Source organism: Staurois parvus, unplaced genomic scaffold (genome assembly GCF_062004578.1).
Source record: "Staurois parvus isolate SC_StPar_1 unplaced genomic scaffold, SC_StPar_1.0 ptg000090l, whole genome shotgun sequence".
Classification (NCBI taxonomy): Eukaryota; Metazoa; Chordata; class Amphibia; order Anura; family Ranidae; genus Staurois; species Staurois parvus.
In genome coordinates, this window is record NW_028317886.1 from 18,893,308 (window position 1) to 18,913,955 (window position 20,648).

The window sequence follows — 20,648 nt, forward strand, 5'->3', positions numbered from 1 at the left end:
CACTATATTTATTCTATTTTGTTTTATCTGTGGCTTTTTAACTTGCAATTACTACACCAAAGCCCTGTTCCAATATGCCTGACAACACCTTGACACGCCTCAGCATGCTTTTTTGTGGCATTGGCGCAGTAAAGACTTCTTTCTGGCAACTCGACCATGCAGCTCATTTTTGTTCAAGTATCATCATATTGTGCTCATTGAAACAACCATATAGTCTTTTTCCAGAGCAGCCTGTATTTCTCCTGAAGTTACCTATGGGTTTTTCTTTGCATCCCGAACAATTCTTCTGGCAACTGTGGCTGCGATCTTTCTTGGTCTACCTGACCTTGGCTTGGTATCAAGAGATCCCTGAACAGTACTGACTGGCATATTCAAGGCTTTGGATATATTTTTATGTCCTTTTCCATCTTTATAAAGGTCCATTACCTTGTTACGCAGATCTTTTGACAATTCTTTTCTTCTCCCCATGGCTCTGTATCTAGCTTGCTCAGTGCATCCACGTGTGAACTAACAAACTCATTGACATTGATTGATACAGACAAGAATTCCAGGGCATATAAACTTTTGATCAGGTCCATTTGGGGGATTTCTATTATTATTGTACAGGATTTATATAGCGTCAACAGTTTGCTCAGCGCTTTACAATATAACGGGAGATAATACAGCAACAATACAGTTCAATACAATATGGTTAGGAGGGCCCATTTCTATAAACATTATGATTTAAAAAGAAGCCAAACAACTATGTGATAATAAATGGCTTCATATAATAGCTATCCTTAAATAAAAGACAGATTTTATGGAATGATCAGTCATATTTTCAATATCCAGGCCAAAATTTCACGATTTGTGCCTGTGTTTGCAAACTTTTGAGCACAACTGTAGTTCTAGAGCAATCTACAACCAGCAAAGTGTCCGTTTTACCGAGTTCCGCAGATTGGCTTTTCTGCAATTATACCCTATACTGCTAGCCTTTATTAATAGATGTAGTTCTGTACTAAAATACCCCTATTTTTTATTTTTTCAACAAGCATTCCTAAATGTGCTGTCTGTAGTAGGAAGTTAATCATTTTGTTTTATTTACATCATCCCATCAATATGATGAGTTCCCGCCAGTCTCTATCACCACTTCAGAAACACTAAGGGCATTTTAGCTCTTTGTGGCCAGATGTCATTTCTCTACCATTCTAGGCTGTAAAAGGACAGTTTTACATTTACAATTACATTCCTTCCTAGGGCCATTTAATGAGACCCATCCAATGCTGAATGTTTTACTTTCTCATGAACATATTATAAACAGACGTGATATACAGCTGATTTATACTGGGCTGTGTTTAGACAGAGATTCCAAAACAACCATTCTTAAAATTTTATAAAGGCCGCAAAAACCAAACTGTTTTATTTAAATTTACAGATATATAAACAATTTTATGTGCAAAGATTAGATTAGAGATAAAACAGAGTGATACATTATTGGACTTTTTCTGTTATACAGCTTGAAAATGACAGTTATAGCTTGATATCAAATATTAATAGACATGCAGTTAAGTTTCATCTTAAGTCACCCCATATTAGGACTTTCCTTCCCTCCCCTCATTAAAGCAGAACTTTACTCTCATTGAACATTGATTATTTTTATTCCCTATGCTGTCCCTCAATTCAAATATCTAGTTTGTTGTAATACAGCTTTACGGAAAGGCCTGGACTGGGACAAAAAATAGGCCTGGGCATTTTAGAATGAGCAGCCAATTTGGGGGGGGGGTGGAAGGGCGTCCGCGGGGGCAATTGGTGACAGAATATTCACGAAGTCAGTCCTCCGCACTCTAATATAAAGGGGGCTGCACTGTTAAGGGCCACTGTATTTATTACAGTGCCCCTTTACAGCGCAGTCCCCTTTATATCACAGTGCCCCTTTACATTACAGTGCCCCTAGAGATCTAATCACAGTGCCCCATGTATATTAAAAGAGATGGCCCAATTCAGAGACATCTCCACATAGCAAAGACGGGATGTTTCTCTGCTAGACGAGGATGTCCCTTCTTGGACTTGGCTGTCTCTTTGCTGGATTGGGATGTCTCTTTGCTGGACCCAACTGGGCAAAGAGACAGCCCAGTCCAGCAAAGAGACATCCCCATATAAACGGTATGTCTCTTTGCTGGATGGGGATGTTTCTTCTTGGACTGGGCTGTCTCTTTGCTGGATTGGGATGTTTCTTTGCTGGACCCAACTGGGCAAAAAGACAGCCCCCTCCAGCAAAGACAGCCTCCTCCAGCAAAGAGACAGCCCCATCCACCACTGCTACAGACCTTTCACAGTATGCTGGCAACTGCGGGTGAAGAATGGAGGCTGCTGTTCTCCCTTCAGTGCAGCGGCCAGCCGAGGAGGTGTCCCTGTGTCAGCGGCGCTTCCTGCTTGTCTTCAGGAGCCGTCACTGCCATTCCTCCTGTCGGCCCTCCTGTTAGCCCCACAGCGGGAGGTGATCAGCAGCCGCGGTCTGTATTAGCCCCGTCCAGACCACGGTCGCCACTTACCTTCCGCCTTGCGGGGCCCGGTCATCTTAAGCCCGGCAACCCCGGCCCACCGGGCATATGCTCGGTGTGCCCTATGGCCAGTCTGGGCCTGTTTATGGATGAAGAAAAGACGAGTGCTTAGTAAAAGGGAGTAAGAAAAGAGGAAAAAAGGTGGTGGGGGAGAGGAGACATAAGGGACTCCATGCTCCAGCTCAATCCTTTTCCAGGTTTTCCAAATCGGGCTAAACCCGAGGGTCATTTGTTAAGTATTTAACACATGAGTCCCACACCTTTTCGAAGACTTTCATTTTATCATTCAAGATTGCTGACAACTGCTGGTTTATCATTATCCAGGAAAACGTGGTCAGATTTATTTGGATGAGGGTATATATTAAGTTATACACTCTAATCCAAAAGCACCTTACTTTGGGACATCTCCACCATATGTGGTATGCTGTACCTTCCTGGCCACAACCTCTAAATCATAAGAGTGACACACCCAGGACATATGTGGCCAGTCTAGCTGGTACCATGTACCACCTAAGGAGCACTTTATAATTGGCTTCTGTAATGGAAGTATTCATGATAGACCTTGAGGTCCTTGGGCTAATGAATGCCATTCGTCCAGCTCAAAACTTTCCTGGAGATCCGTTTCCCATTTCTGCATGTAGCCTAGTTGAACCGTAGCATCAGTTAAAATAATATAGATAGATGCCACAGAATTTTATCAATTCTGTGACCTAAAGGCTCCATAGATGACACTAAATCGGATCTGTGAGACAAGGTTTTTTAAAAATGCGTTATCTGAGCATATCTATAACATTCAGTTTCTGGCATACAGTACTTCTCTATTAAAGTTTTTTTCAACAGAATACCTCTATGATCAAAAATCAACTATACGCAAAAGGCCCTTGTTAGTCCAGCAATCAAAAGTATTGGGAGTGAGACCTGGTGAACTCTTTATTTCGAAGTGTTGGGGCCAGTGGACTGTGAGGGGACCTAAATTTATAGGACTTGGAAAGTCTATCCCAAATTTCCAGGGCAAAGGAAAGGGAGGGACATAAAACTGGAGGAGGCTCCTTCGCCGGAAGCAATAAAATGTGAGAGATTGGCCAAGATCAGGGGTCTCCAAACTATGGCCCTCCAGCTGTTGAAGTTCTCCAAGTCCCATCATGCTCTGCCTCTGGGAGTCTTACCTTTGGTTGTCAAGAGTCTTGCAAGGCCTCATGGAACTTGCAGTTCAACACCTGGAGGGCCATAGTTTGGAGACCCCTGGCCTAGATAGACAGGAGTAGGACTCTATTGCCATCCACAGTGGTTGGGGTTTATGAAAGTGAAATTGATTTAACTGAGCAGCATAAAAATATTTTAAAAAGTCCGCAACCCCCAGTCCACCTCTCTGTTTTGGAGTAAATAGAGCAATCTTATTCACCCTAGGCTTCTTATCTCCCCAGACAAACAATATTAGTTTTCATTTAAAATCCAACAGAGCAGATCGAACAAGTGCTACCGGTAAAGAGCGAAATAAATATAATAGGCGTGGGAGGATGTTCATCTTCAGTGAATGAAGTCTGCCAAACCATGACTGAGGGTGAAGCTGCCACTTGGCCATATCCAGCAGTAAGTTGTTTGTATAGTGAAAGATAATTTTGAGAATAAAGAGTATGCAGAGTAGGCGTCAAATTGATCCCCAAGTATGGGAAGGGCTCAGACTTCCAATGAAAACCATATGATGTTTTTAGAACTTCTACAATTATATCGGACAAGGAAATATTCAATGCTTGTGATTTATCATGGTTTATTTTGAGGCCAGAGATTTTAGAAAAGGGCTGAAGGATGGCATAAAGGTTAGGAAGAGTAGTGACAGGCGACGACAGCAACAAGATCGTCCATAAAAAGGGCACATTTGTGCTCTGTCTCCGCAGGGTATCCCCTTGATGTATACACAATTGCGGATTTTGATGGCCAATGGTTCTAAGGCCAGTGCAAAGAGTAGTGGGGATAGAGGTCATCCCTGGTGAGTTCCTCTGTGGATGGTAAGAGGGCCCGAAACATATCCCTTCACCGTTAAGGACGCAGTAGGTGTGCTATATAGGACCTGCAATATTGTCCAAACCCATATCGCAATAGGATATTAAAAAGACAGGGACTCGAAGGCCTTATGTATGTCCAGTGACAATAACATACTTTGTCGGGGCCCCCGGCCATCCCAATCTGAGTGTATTGCCGAAATAACGTTGATATCCTTCTTGGTCAGGGTTGATCCAGGAAAGAGTTCAGTCTGGCAGCAAGTATCTTAGACAGTATTTAAATGTCCATGTTTATTAAAGATATGGGGTGGTAACTGGCACAGTTCCCCTGGTCTTTCCCGCGTTTTGGTATAACATGTATATACGTTGCATCAGGAGAGCTGAGCCCTGCTGGACTGCATTGAAAAGGAGCATAGATGAGGTGTCAAAACATCTAGATATTTCCCTTAATAATGACCTTGGAAGCCATCTGGGCCAGGTGCTTTATAGCGGTGTAAGTTCTTGATAGCTAATTTAATTTCTTCTTAAGAAAATGCCCTGTCCATAAGCTTAGAATGACCGTGCTTCAGTTTAGGCAAGGAAATATCTTGGAAAAATTGATCTGCCCTGTCCGGTGGGAACTGGTCAGGTTTAGCAAATACTGCAGAGTAAAATGTATGAAATTCCCACAGGATCAGTGCAGGGTTCTGGATCAAGTGCCCATTTTGTAATCTCAGCTTGGTCGTGGAATCCACCTGTATAAGCTTACTTCTAATAGTAACCTTCTGAGCTGCCCAGTTAATAACTGGAGGGGTATCGTGCAGTAAATTTTCACAAAAAAAGTACGCAACTCCATCTCGATTTCCTTGTACACTGATGGATCATTCAACAAAGACCCATTCAACCGCCATGGGGAAGGGTGAGGTTTAGTCCATAGATCTGATAGAGACAATTTAAGGAGAGAACGATCAGGGGACAGTTCGAATTTTGACCGAAGTCACGTAGGATAAGAAGGATAAGCATATGAAAATATGGTCTATCTGAGAAATAGGTATAATCTCTAGTAGAAGGGTTATCGTCTCACCATTTTGCTGTTTTTAGGGACATGTTTAAGGACTGTTTTATTAGGGTCAGATTTGTCCAAGATCTGATCCAATTGTATGTTGCTGTCACCACCAGACACCACCTGTCCCTTCGCTTTGGGCCGCACGACCTCCAGCATATTGCCAAAAAATTCCACTTGCCCTGAATTAGGGACATAGTAAGATATAAAGGAGACCTCGTGTTCATTAATATGCCCTACTGCCATAACGTATCTGCCATCCTTATTTTTAAGTATTGAGGTAGGAGTAAAAGGGGCATTTCTAGAGAAGCATACAGCCACCCCCTGCTTCTTATCTGGACCAGAGGACAGGCAATGTTGTGGATATCTGACACTAAGGAATCTAGGTGCTGAAGTCCTAGAAAAATGTTTTTGCTGAAGCATTAAGATATCAGCGTGTTTTAAAGTAATAAAAGGCCTACGTTCGCTTAGCGGGGGAGTTGAAGCCTTGCACATTATGTGCAATACTTGTATTATATTCATTATATTGTATTATATTCAATACTTGGATGAAAATACCCTAGACATCATGGTAAGGCATAGCACACTTACCCGAAAACGGAGTTGGCAATTTCACTACCCAAAGTCATGAGCCTCGGGCTAACCCTGTATGCTGGAACATCTTGGAGACGCCAGAGCGTGGGATCAAGAGTAGGCAGGGCTAGAAAGATGGGTAAATAAGATTAAGAGAAAAGTATATGGCCAAAAACCTGGTACATTAGGTAAATTATCATTCAAACAGTTCAATCTATAATGGGTCTTAGCCCTGTCCCTGGTCCCAGCCCGGGGTAGTATTCGTGAGGTTGCCCCCAACATTTGGTCAAGGCAAGGTCACTGATGTGGCATGCATATCCACCACAGTTTATATATCACAAGGGACAGGAGAGAGGGCTAATAATAAAAATAATTGGTTCCTGCAGGATCATCCATCAAACTTAATCAACCAAAGCCAAGCCAATTGTCACCTGGACTCCACATAACCAAAAACTACCTTCAGTTGTGAGTAAAGAGGAAACAGTGTAAACCGATTCTGCAAATATTAGAAAACTCTCTGGAATAGATAATGATTAAGTAACCATAAGAGATGTAAGAAAACATGTTCAAGTTGTGGTGGGCTTTGGGACTAGCAAAGCCAGAAGTGGTCTATGCCACTGATCTCAATGGACAAGTAGGCTCTGGTGAAGAAAGGAGGAAGATGTCAACCTTGTGGCAGGTAGTCCACAAAACAGGTGGTTGGTGGTGAACTTCTAGTCGATGAAGAGCACTGCTTGTCTCAAATATAGATAAACGCGATCCGCTCGTTGGGTAGATGGAGAGGCTGACGGTTCCCTATAGATAATGCCCAAATCTACTAGGAGACCTTCTCCGTCCTGGAAGGAGGAAAAGTAGTGGGAATTGCCTCTGTAGGTAAAGGTGAGCCTAAATGGGAAAGACCATCTGTATTTTATCTGTTGATTCAGCAGCTGCTGTAAAAGTGGCTTGAAATTCTAATGTTTTTGCACCGTGAACGGGGCAAGATCCGCAAACAGCTGGATGGACGTGCTAAACAGGGACAGGTCTTGATGATTCCTTGCAGCCATCATCATTTTCTCCTTAATTCTTCAGTAATGTGGTTTAATCACATCGCGAGGCAGTTCATCAGACCGGGGGGCCAGTCAAGGCTCAATGAATTTTGTCCACTTCCAATTGATGAGGTAAGATATCCGGAATCAGATCTTTCATTAGAGAATGGATCACCCTTTCCAGCACTGTGTGTGATTCTGGGAGGCCTCTAATGCGCACCTTATAGCAGCAAGACCTGTTTTCCAGGTCCTCAATTTTAGCTTAGGCCTCCTCCAATTTATTCTGGAGCTCTATATTCACACCAGTATTCTGATTCACTCTAGCAACAGTGCCATCCACTTTGGATTCAATGGTATCTAAGCGTTCACCAATGCTCTGTGTGTCCCATTTAAGATCAGTAGTAAAGATGGAGCATGCTTTTGAGAGTTCCTGTTGTAGTAATGTGGAAACATGCAAAGAGCAACGCATCTTCTTAGTAGGGAGCTGGCTGCGGGACAGGTGAATCATGAGCAGGACTGGGTTGGCTGAAAGCAATTTCAGCCAGTTCGGCCATGTTTCTGTCCATGGAGGATGCTGTGGAGGCTACCGGGTCCTGGGAGATCTGTGGGGTCACAGGAGAGGGAGGTACAGAGAAGGACTCACCCTGCGGCTCAGCTTCCATGTCTCCTGAGGATTGGAAGTAGAAAGGATCTCTCCTTTTTGCGACTCCTGTTCAGGTGGATGTCTGGAGAGAGCATGGCTTTGACTGTTGCTGGTCGCCACGCGAGTCTCTCTTACCTGGCACCATATTATAAGCCTGGGTCTGCCCAGAGGAGGGTTGTGCAGCTCTTTGGTGATCGCCTTGTTTGTATGACCTTTTCTTAGGCTGGCTCGGTGCTGCATCTCCCTCTCCAAGTGTCCAGGGACCCTTTAATGCCTCTGTGTCCGCTTTACAGCCACTAATTTTAGCTGTGCTCTGTCGGCAGTGTGCGGAGCTTGCTCTGACCTCAAGCCTGCATGCATGCGCACTATAATAAACAATTCCAACCTAACACGTGCCTACTCATCAGCAAGATTAGCACTGTAGAATCTGCATAGATATCAGTGTTAGGGGAGCAAGTTCTGGAATCTGCAGCCATGGGTCCCACAATTTGTTAACTTGTGAGGAATGTCCTGTTGCATCAGTATATGCTTTTCTTTAAGCAAGGTAATGTTGACCTGTGTACGCCAGTCCTCAATTGTAGGGGGAAGAGGAGAAAGCCATTTCGATATAATACATTTGCAGGCCAGGAGTAATAATCTAGAGATTGAAGTTCGGGCTTGAGGCGTATATAGTTCCTCATCCAAAAATTACAGTATACATGTCAGGTTATGTTGTAAAACTGTCTGGAATGCCATATTAATGGTAGCAATAACTCAATGCCAATAGCACACCAATTTAGGACATTTCCAAAGAATGTGCAGTAGATCCGCAGGAGATCCTCCGTGTCTGGGGCAGTCTGGACTCTATCTACGGTGCCATTGATGTAGTAGTTTGTGTGGTGTTCTATACGCCCTATGTATGACAAAAAGTTTGGACAGGAGTTGCAATGGTGAAAGAAACACAAGCAAAACCTGTTCCAATACTGCCTGCCATACCTCTCCATCTAAAACAGCAATGTCCTTGCCCCATCCTGTCCTGCTAGGAAGCTGCTGATTACCAAGGGAGCTATCCAGCAGAGATTTAAACAGGGCGGAAATTAGGCCTTTCTTATCTGCAGTATTAGCAAACTGGTCTATAATTGCTGTAGTAATCAATCTAAAGATTAGCAAACACGATCAGAAAATCGTACGTAAAAATAATGCTTTCGAATCGATTGTACGATAATCTGATTTTAGTACATAGCTTTCGCCTGAAATTGTTTGAAGGGGCGAAGCACGATATATCTCTTAGCACGAAATATCTCTTACAATACCAGATCGTACGATTTTTGTGTAATCAGTACAGTTTTCACCCAAAGATACAATACAAACACATTACATCACTTCTGAATTTTTATTCTGTCGTACAAGAATTTTTGTAACTTTAGTAACCCCTTCATTTTTGATCTGAAACTAGCATGCAAAAAAAAAAAAGGAACATCATTCGTCTGATATTATCATCATGTGTATGGGGCTTAAGGCTCCATGCACACTAGTATTTTTTAAGCTCCTAGAAGCTATTATCAGGATATTTTTTTTTCTGCTCCTGGAAGCTAAATAGTATTATCCTATGTATCCTTGTGCACTAGTTTAGGCTATTATCATTTTTTGAGCTTCAGCATCTAGGAGCAGAAAAAAATTGTTTTTGTAGAGTTTTTTGGAGTGTTTTTCCTGAAGAAAAAAAGCTAAATGCTTCCGAATGCTACTAAAACGCTACTATAAACTCTATTTCCGCATTTTGTATCCAGCATTTTTTGAGCTTAAAAAAAACCTCCGCTAATGTGCATGGAGCCTAAGAGTAGTCTGTTTAAATTGGGCTTAAAGGGTGTGTCAAAGTTGGAGGTACTGGCAAAATACCTCTTAGAGAGGATATCAAATTCCTGTTGTAGATCTTGAAAGGATTTTAAATTGTCATCAGCACATAATTGATAAAGGAAATGGACATCCCTGGAATGCCAGCCATCAAAACCCTGCAGTTTATTCAGTTCCTCTAATCATCCTCCCTCCAAAATGGGTAAATATTGTGAGACCCCATCATACCTCAAGACTTGAACATCCCGTGAACATAAGGATTAAGGTAGGATAGTGAGGACAGTCCCAAAACCCGCCCGCCTCCAATTGTGCCAGTAGAGGATAGGTACAAGACTGTGATAATAGAACAGCTTGAATAGGATCTCTATGGTTCATGGCACCCCAACCAGCAAAGTGTTGTAACTGAGCAGCCAGGAAGTATAATCTCACAGATGAAACAGCTGGGTCCCTTCCATCCTCAGGTGATTGTAATATAAACAGACAGGTTTATATTACCTTTACCTTTCCAAATTAAAATTTGGAATAGAGAGTGAAGCAAATTCTACATTAATCATCTGCCCTTACTCAAGATGGCCACAGCCAGAAATGCTAGGGGGTGTTTTACTAGGTGATTTCTCAGCTAAATAAAGCATGGAGACATGGATGAATGGGCAAGTTGCTTTGAATAATAAAAGTTAATCAAACAGCATTTTAGGTTTGTGGTGCTCAGATGCAGTGTTTCACTTTTTTTTTTGTTTCCATATTTGGGGGTGGAACACATAACATGTTCCCAATGCTGCAGCCGCAGCCTGCTGCCCCCCCCCCCCCCTCCCCAGTGAGAGAAGTATGGGGAGAAGTTCCCTGTACTAGCTGTTGCTTTTTAAAATTGCCATGGCTGAGTAGTGCTCTGCCTACACTGCCATTCTTTCACAGTGTTCTGTGAATAAATTAACTACAAGTCCTGACAGCTTAGTGGCTGTCGGCTTCTAGTTCTCAAAGAACTACCAGGGCGCTGTGGAGCACCCTGGTAGTTCATTGAATCTTCTTTTCATTACATCTGGTTGTCCGTACAGGAAAACAGATATACTGACAGGTCTGGAGGAGTCCTGCATGGCACTAGCGATCTGCTGATCACTGGTGCAATGCTTTACAAGCTGCTGCAACCCAAAATAATAAATACACATTTTTTTACCTGCAAAAAAATGTGCATTTATTATTATTGGTCAAAAGGTGAGCTTGTCCTTTGACATGAGTTGACTTGTATTTCTTAATGCTTTGCTTCTTTAGCATTTTTGTATTGCTTGAGCTTTTATGTGCATTTGGCAATATAAGCAAGGACCTGTGGCATTTTCTTTAGGATGCCCCCCACATGGAATTATTCATTATATATTTTTTATATAATATTTTATATTTATTTTTTATTATGCTTCAAGTACCTGACTGGTTCTAAGATTGCCTTATGGCCAATACTTCTCTGACTTTTCTATTGTGTTCAGCTCACTGGCAATGGGGGCTGAAGATATACATTTTGGTTTAGACAACAGAATAAACACAGAAGAGATACAACTGTGTATAAGCCTTTACTTTTCCTCCTTCCATGACTTGTTGAAAACATTGTCATAATAGAGGATGTGCATACCAGACCCAGTGTAAATATGGCACCCAGTGTAAATAGGGGCAGTTCATGGCAGAAGGGGGTTGGTCTTACTGGGGGGGGGGAGGCGGTCAGTGCATCATTGCAATTCTTGAGATTTGCATCATAAAGTGTCAGACTGACACTACCTTGTGTGCGGGCCTGGAGAGGTCTTATATTTTTGATTGATGTAGATATGTGATATTTGTCAGTTTTGTGATTTACTGAAAATAAGTGATCTTGAGTATAAATTACAGAGCAATTCTTTTGTTCCTAGGGGCTGGAGTGTTGGGTGTGGTTTGGCTACTTTTGAGAATGATTTGCACATGTTGACAATTTGTTCAACATAAAATAATTGAGAACACATGCGAGGAATGCAAACATTCTGTTATACTTGTATCACGCTTATTACAAATTCCCCATTATCTCACCGTGACAATGCTCTTTTGTGTTTTGTTTTTTTTTAATTTAGAAATTGACTGTAAAAAAACAAGTTTTACATGTTTGTCTGGATAGGTATCAACTTTCGTGATGATTCTTTTTCCTAATTTAAGTAAATTAAGATGCCAGTTTAGGATTGGTCTAATCTGTAAAGTAGTGCAAATAAGTCAGGACAAAAGAAACACACATTTTAAAAGAATGTGACGTTTGGAAGATGTTATTGGTCTAGTCAAAGCTGACAGAATCAGCCATCAAAATCCATCAGGTCTCAGCAGGAATTTCCTCCCACCTAGTCAATCTGCAGTAACGAAAAGCCAGATGGTTTTTTTTTTTCTTACAAGAGCTGAACAAATCACAAAACCAAGATAGCCAGTGTGCCCAAATGGGGCAATATTGTGCAGTGCTGGCACAGTCACATAATGACCACAAGGACAAGGACCATGATGTTTTCGCTTGTGCAGTGAGGTGATCTGAAAGTGACTCTGGTCTTGGCTTTTCAGGGGGAAAAGAACAGTGATCAAACAAGTGTTCCAACCTGACAATTTGCTTCATCCCCCAACAAGCCGCAGCTAGTGATGTCTGCTGGGGCCCCATAGATAATAAATGTTTTCTTGATGTAGCCTAGCATCTGTCCATTATCAAGTAACACATTTTTTGTTTTAAAGTGATGTCTGTTGGGGGCTGTTTCCCTTTGTATAGCATGATATCAGCAAATTAAAATGAAGGCTGGCCACAGATGAATTGTTTGTTTGGCCAGAAGGCTGAACGGAAAAAACAAATGGATTACTCCATCTCCACAGTCAAGATGGATAGAGGAATCCTCCCCGCTGAGACATTGGGGTTTATTTACTATGGCTGTGAGAGTGAAAATCAGGCTGATTGGTTTCTATACAGAAGTGAGCCTGATTTTGGACTCTTCCACTTTAGAAAATAAACCCCATTGTATTCTGACAGCAGGGACTCCCTCTCTCAGAATACACTGATCTGCAGGTTCAGCCCATTGGCTGCCATCACTAATGGATAAAACTTTTCCAACAAGACCGTTCAACAGAAGTTGATCATTAGCTGGAATTCTGTTGAGCAGGAGTGGCCACACATACACCGAGATTCCACTGGTCCCTGCTGAACTGACTGAATTTTGATCCATCTATGGCCAATCTTAAACATCGACTCATGTATAAAGCATTGTTATTTGCACATTCTTTACAGGCCGGTTTAATGCACTAAATTAGTTTGAGGAAAAAACAGGACATGCTTTTTTTTTTTTTTTTTTTAGGATCAATAGAAAAAGAAATATGTAGAAAACTGCTTTTGTCCAGATGTCCACTTTACTGTATCTTAGTGGAGAAGAAGTAAAACAGGGCTGTTACCAGCTAATTGGGTTGTCTGCACAGAAGTGTCTGCAGAGTGTGAAAGTTCCGATACAGTTGTGTTCTGGTTCCACAATACAGTTGTGTTCTGGTTCCATAATACAGTTGTGTTCTGGTTCCATAAGTGTCTGTTATCCATTGTACTTGCTAGATGCTATTATATGTCAACTGGCAGTAAGCTCTCGTATTTTACTGGCAGCAAAGGCCTGCAATGCGCACTTCCATCTGTAAAATTTACATCCTAGCATTCCATTTTCACCTTCAGATTATGGCCTATGTTTTTAAGTCATCTATGTTTGGAAATAAGGCCCAATTTTGCATGACTGTGTCTGTTTTACTAAGGGCAGTTGAGATCACTATACGCTTTGGCAGATCTAGTGTTCTAGATCGCCACCAATACTCCTCATTGCTGAGCTTTCCCACTGTTCTGTTGGATCTGTTGAAGCTCTGAGATACCCCATCATGTCAGGTATGGATGGGCTGTGGCCTACTCCCTTACTTCAGGAATGTATTGTTCAGGGCTCTGTGGCTATTTACCAGACCCTAACACTGTGAGGACTGTGACAATAACCTTGTGTAGGCTTCAGAACAGGTCAGCATTGTGCTCACACAATTACTAGACTCAGGGATTGACAACTGAACAGATGTACAGGGTAGCAAAGGTAAGGCAGGTGTCAATGGGTGAGTGTAGTTCTAGTCAAAACTTTTTTTTTTTTTTCGGATAGTGAAGTGAAAAGCCTCTTGGTGAGATTTCTTTTCACTTTCTGTTCCAAGGACACATCGGGAGGTGAGAAGAAATCTTTACAAAATAAGTGGAAATCCCCTCCTTCTGACTCCCACCAGAACAGGTGTCCCCACTGAAAAATGTCCCCTCACCGCCTGTTCTGCTAACAACTGTTTTGAATTCCCTATCACTTCCTATCTTTGTGACAGTGGTCATCAGGACAGATGAAAAGGGGGAATCTTACCAGCAGGGGACATAGAAAGCTATAAAAACCTGACAGAGGTTCTAACTCTTCCCTGCTCCATCCAAAGCTGAAAATTTATAGCTCGAGCTATACATACAATATAGATATAACAGGGATGTACAGGCAGTCATAACATTTTACATTTGTTGATATTCAAGGCCTTTTCTCATAAACTAAGCTTTGCATGCTTAGTCCTCATGCACACTGGGTGTTTTAAAAATGCCAGTAGCGTTAGCTGTATAAAGTGACGTTAAAAACACAAGTTTTTCTCAATTTTTTTGCGTTTTGTATTATCATTTAGCTGTGTTTTTCCGCGTTCGCATTTTTTTTTAGAGTTTTTTACACAAAAACAAATTGCCGTTTTGCTGTGTTTAGCAGCATTAGTGTTTTTACAACTAAAAAACTCAACTAGAAACCCACTAGTTCTGTTTTTTTTAAACGCTGATTAAAGCCTATGTGTGAATGGACACATCGAATAACATGCTGGGGAGTTTACTGGCTGTAAAACACCAAAAGCCAAAAACAGCCGCTGTAAAAACATCCAGTGTGCATGAGGACTAAAAGTCAGTTCTCCTTTCAGACCTATTGCATGCATGCAGCAATTAGCCTGTGGCAAAGTTAGTTTTTTTTTGTTTTTTTTTTCTCATGAACTTCATACAAAAAGCAAGGTCAACAGTGGCAACTTTCATGAGAGGTTTCCTTTTTGAAGCTGAATTCCTGGATAAGAAACTATTGTCTAATTAAAAGTCGTATCTTTTCTCTTTTCTTAAATCTTGGAGTGCTTTGTGTGCTTCCAGAGCTGTGCACTAATCCAGTATAAGGCTCCATGCACACTAGCATTTTTTTATAAGCTCAAAAATTCGCAAAAAAATAAATAACTGGATGAAAAATGTGCTAGCTTGTAGTAGCATTATAGTAGCATTTAGAATCGTGTAGGAGCATTGGCCTTTTTTAGTGCTTTTACAGTACATGTTAAGGAAAAATAAAGCTAGAAATAACTGTTTGGAGCGTTTTAGTAGCATTTAGGAGTGTTCAGTGTTTTTGGTTTTTTTTCCTGCCGAAAAACGTTCCCAAAAAACTCTACAAAAACATTTTTTTCTCCTGCTCCTAAAGACTGAAGCTTGAAAAACACTACTAGTCTAAAATAGTGTGCATGGACATATATGATAACACTATTTAGCTTCTGAGAGCAGAATAAAATGCTGACAACAGCCTCTAGGAGTTTAAAAAAATGCTAGTGTGCATGGAGCCTCAAACCTCTGCAGAATCTTCCTGTAATAATGACCGATCATTGCTGCTTTTGCTGCTTGGGTAGGGTGACTTGTCTTGTCTCTGCCCCTTCTGTAGTTTTCTGCAAGCAGCCTGTAGTGGTTGGAGCTTCTGGGTCCCTCACACAGCTTTGCTGTCTATACAGGCTATGTACGGCAAAGTGATAACATCACTGCTGCTTTTACTAAGAAATATCTGGGTTTGCACAGACATTTGGTGCACACACAGTGGATTTATATCATTTGTGGCTACTGAGGAATCTATTTAAATAAGTCTTTGTGCCCCTGAGTTCAACTTTAAGTGGTTTCAGAAAGGAAAACATTTGGTAAGGTGTCTTTACCATCTTACTAAAAATTACATTTAATTTTAGAGTCCTTTTTACAAAAGTGTCTGTTGTGTACGTGACAACATTTTGGCTTGATGAAAACGGCTTGTGCTGTTTGTTAAATTGTTGCATGTGTGTTTTTAATCTTGTATGAATCTCATGGGAAGAGTCATCTGGAGACTCGAGCTTCTCTTACAGATAAACGCATAGTTCATCCTCCCAAGTGCTTTCCCTGCAGCAGAGAGCAGATTTCTCATCAAAGCAGCCTGAGAACAGCAATGCGAGTGCCGTGTGTTCATCTCTGTGTATTCGTTGCTTTTTCTTCTTAACAAGCAACACAAGTAATCCAATTAAAACAGTACGAATTTTGCTTTTTATTTGTTTTGCAGCTGATTCTCTTTCAAGATTCTGGTTTCCATTACAGAGGGCTGAACCAGGGTGGGATCAGGAGATTATTTTACAGTGCTGGCATAAACATAGTAAACTGGCTTGAAATACTTTCTTTTTTAAAATGATGGAATGCTTGCAAGAACCAAGTCAGCTTTTGTGCTTTTTGTTTCAAGTTGTTTTGTTCCAAATCAAGACACTAATCCAACCATTTTTTTTTTTTCAGACAAGGACCTTTGTCATCAATACGAGCTGTAATTAAGAGAAGTAAGTACTTTTCTTCCTGCTGATTGCATTGCATCTATCTGTTTTAGCCAAATATTTATAGTATTTTTGTATTGTTTTATTTTTGAATGACATGACCTTAAAGGCTAAGTTTAAAAACATGTTACACCCAATAGTTCCATGTTCTAGCTCCTGCTCCCCCTCCCCCCGTGACAGTGGGCAGGGGATCCTCTCCCCAGTGCCACTGTCACATTTAAAATTGCCATGGCTGTGCAGGGCACAGCTGAATCTTCCATTCACAGGCATCTGTGAATAAACTACAAGTGCCATCGTCCACCTTGGCAGACAGCTTGTAGTTCTCAATGGACTACAAGCATTCTGATCAGCACACTGAGCCCTCATGCACCCTGGACGTTTTGATAATGCTGGTAACGTTAGATGTGTAAAGTCATGTTAAAAATGTGAGTTTTTCAGCTTTTTTTAGCGTTTTTGCATTAGTGTTTAGTGGCGCTTTCCCGCGTTTTCCCATGTTTAGTGGCGTTTTCCCGCGTTTGCGGGTTTTAGCTTTGTTTTTGCCAAAAAAATTTTTTTTTTGTCAAAAAACGCTGTTTTGCAGCGTTTTACTGCGTTTTGGCACGTTTTTCAGTGTTAGAGCATTTTTACAGCTAAAAAAACTCCTCTAGAAACCAACTAGTCCTGGGTTTTTTTCCAGCCAAAAAACGTTGATTACAGTCTATGTGTACATGGATACATAGGATAACATGCTGGGGGGTGTACTAGCTGTAGAAAAAAAACATAAAAAATCAAAAACAGCAGCTGTTAAAAACATCAAGTGTGCATGAGGGCTCATAGTCCATTCACTCTTCCCCCAGCTTTCTAGCTGAAAGCCCATATAGAGGTATGAGCAGAAAGCTGGAGGGAGAGTGTGCAGGAGCCTGACATTGCACCCATGATTCACTATTTACAGGTGCAATGCTTTGCAGGCTCCTGTAGGAAAGAATAATAAATGCACATTTTCGTTTATTATTTTTTCTTTTAAGTACATAGCTCATGCTGAGATTTTCTCTTTGAATGTCAGTTGCCATAGTAGACCCGAAGGCTGTTTGTGCCCTTTCGTTTCAAAACATTACCTTTATTAAAGCAACTCTGACCCTTCTGAAAAAAAAAATGAAAGAAATGCCTGCAAAAGAACACAGTTCCACCGCCCACTCAGCTGAACTTGAGCTTCTTCTGCCTGAAGGATCTTATCCCAAAATAGCCAGATGCCTGTCCCTCTGTGTTCTGTGGTTCTATCCACGTCCCCTATGCCACCCTGAGAAAAAGTATTGACATATGAGCTAGCAGAAGGAACCACAAAGCATGCTGAATGTATGCTGAATTCTGAAGAGTGTAAGGCAGCAGTGGAGAAACAGCATGGGGAGTGGGACAGGTATTTAACTGGTATACAAGCACTTATTTTTTTTTCAGAAGTGAGTCACTTTAAAGAGAGACTAAATTCCATAGGCTATGTCTCAAAAAAGAAAAAAAAAAGGAACTTCCCTGTTGTCCCCTTGCAAACTCCTCTTTCACCAATTACATGCCTTATTTTGCACTTTGTGTGTCTGTATGAAAGTGGCCAACTTTCAACTTTCTTTCTCATGTTGACCCTTTGGCAAGGACAACAGCAATTATTACACCAAATCTCATTAAAACTGGCCATACATGGATCAAAATTTGGCCAATTGAGCATGGACTGGACACATTTCGATCCATCTATGGGCACCCTGGTTGTACAGAAGTCAGTCTACCAATAAACTTCTGTACAGCCAGCCCATCAGGTCTTTCCCAATCGATTAGTGCCGGCAGCACTAATCATTGTATTCTGACAGCAAAAAAAGGATTCCCCCATCCACATCAAATGTGTGGGTGGGGAAATTGGATCTTTTTTTTTTTTCTTTTTTGTCCAACCCGCAGGCTGAACGGAAAAAATGATGAATGCATGGGCTGCCTAAGTCTTTTGAGACTAGCAGTAAGTTGCAGCAGAGCTCACACCGCATATATACTGTACATTTATGAGGCTGTAGGTACGGAGTGCCCAGGCACTCACATACCACCGCACTGCAAATTTTCAGGAGGAATGAAAGGCAAAAGATACAAGAAAAAAGATTTCTCAGGGTATTGCTTAGTCACACTTAATACATCTAGATGTTTTTTTTACCATGCCAATTTACGTTTTAGGCTCACTTAGCTCCAAAATGTTCCTCTTTTGGAACCAAGTCTCTGTGTCTCAAACAATCCACAAGGATAGTGCCAAAATGAGTAAATAAATCAAAAACTAACTTGTAATAATACAAGTCCTTCTATGTCCAATAAATAAATGAAGACTACTTTGTCAGTCATGGCTGCAGCAACTCACTAAAGCAGGGTCTTGGGTAAATCCAGCTGGTACATGTATATAACAAAAAAAAAGAAAGAGAGGGTGCCACCATCTAAGTGTAGATTTATCAAGATAAACGGAAAATGCATGGTATGTCCTCCCTCACTGTGGTAAAATGGTAATTTGCATATCAAACAGCCCAGGTATAGCTGGTCTTCCCATGGTGAATGGTCATTGGTCAGGGATAGAAGAGGAGCTGGTAAGGTGCAGCTGAGTATGTATGAGAAGTGACCAGGGAGTGAATGCACTGCAGCCGGCTGGAATCCTTTGGCACTCTGCCTTGTCACCACTCTACTCATTTCATAATTTTTGTTATCATTTATCTCAGTAAATCTACACCTTGATGATGGCACCCTCTCTCTTCTTTTTTTTTTTTTTTCTTTTTATTGCGGTTTGTGTCCCTACTTTGGTGATTCTCCCTAACTTTACAGAGTTGTTAGCAAGACATGAAGTCAGTGTACCCTTTACCAGAGGCTCCCATTTTTTTCTACAATATACAAAATGTAGCAAGGACAGGAAAAGAACCAACAATGGTGGCAAGGGAAATGATTTAGCTTGTTATTGAAATGTTACATCAGGATTTGGTAATTTCAGCAATTAGGTCTCTTGCCTAGTAACTTGCTGATGATTATATGCAGGAGCTTGGAAGAAAGACTCGCCTATACCTGTGTACAGGCGGGCAAACGTGTGTTCTTCATCCTCTTGTAGCTGCCAGTGTTTTAATTTACACGTACTGTATACACTTGTATGTACTTGCATATGTAAATTACTGCACTCAAACATAAAATTTTCCAGCGTGATTTTATTAAATAGGACAGTGAACTAACCCAGAACAACCAATCAGAATTCTCCTTTTACTGATCTGTACTTAGTGAACACCTCAACCAATCAGATATCAGTGTAACTGAAATATCTCTTTTGGATTAGCATTTTTGATGTTTTATTTACTTAAAGAATAGGGTTTTAAGATAAAAAAAAAGTGTATATCCCTGCCCCACCCCCCTTTCGTGGCTATTGTTCCAAAAAAAAAATATCTGACCTTCGCTGCAGCGCTCTGTCCCTCTTTATACTGTGTAGACTTGAGAGATGCTGGTCAGTGTTCACTTTTTTGTTAACCCCAAGCACCCATGCTCCTGTACCCTTGAGCCGCTACAGGCTCCATAGAATTGAACGGCAGAACCTGGACTTTTAGCCCCAGTTCACTGATGTGGGATTTGCAGAGATTCCTGTGTTTGTTTTCCCCACACCACATCACAGCTGCACTCCGTTCTTGCAAACTGCTGCAGATGTCAATGTTAAGTTACCGACATGAACACCCATGTGATCCGATTCCAGTGTGGCAAAAAAAGGTGCATGCAGCTTTTTTTGTGCAGGTGCAGTGCGATTTGAGCCATACAAAATGAAAGGGTTCAAATCGCACTGCAAGGAATTGCATGTGATTGGAATGCGGTGCGATTCCTGTCTGAATCGCATGCAGTTTCCTGCACCGCATCAGTGCGCACCAGCACTTTTAAGTTTACCTCCTACCCTCTCATAGCATTTTGACTACATCTATAGACAATGCAGCCGAGAAAACTTCACTGTGCCTAGAAATTCTCTGCGCTATACTCGCACAAGTGCGCTGCCTCCATTCATGTCAATGGAAAACATGTCTGTTGGCTTACAAGGCTGTGGACAGCACCGTAGCAAGTGAGTATATGGTATGGTCAAACCCCTGGTGAAGGGTAGAAAAGGATAATTGAATTTATCTTTTAGATATTCAGGGGCTAATACACTTACTAGAACTTGTCTGAAGTACCAAAGAAGCTTTCTGTCTGAGTACATTAACAGGGAAGATTCCATCAAAACGCAATGACTAAGCTCTCTTAAAGTCTAGTCATAGCTTTAGCCACATGTCTGTAGTTTTGCTAGGATCATCTAACAGAGTGCACTATTTATTGAGTGACACAATCTTTGCCTGACTACACCCTCTTCCTGCA

General features: G+C 41.4%; 1 protein-coding gene across 1 annotated transcript in view; it reads left to right on the forward strand.

Annotated features, from left to right (window-relative positions):
- SH3D19 (SH3 domain containing 19) overlaps positions 1 to 20,648 on the forward strand; it is a 129,906-nt gene that overhangs the window by 56,331 nt on the left and 52,927 nt on the right. Inside the window, exon 3 of the mRNA XM_089670463.1 lies at positions 16,255 to 16,295. Coding sequence (XP_089526589.1) covers positions 16,255 to 16,295 — 41 coding nt within the window. The remainder of the gene's footprint in view (positions 1 to 16,254; positions 16,296 to 20,648) is intronic.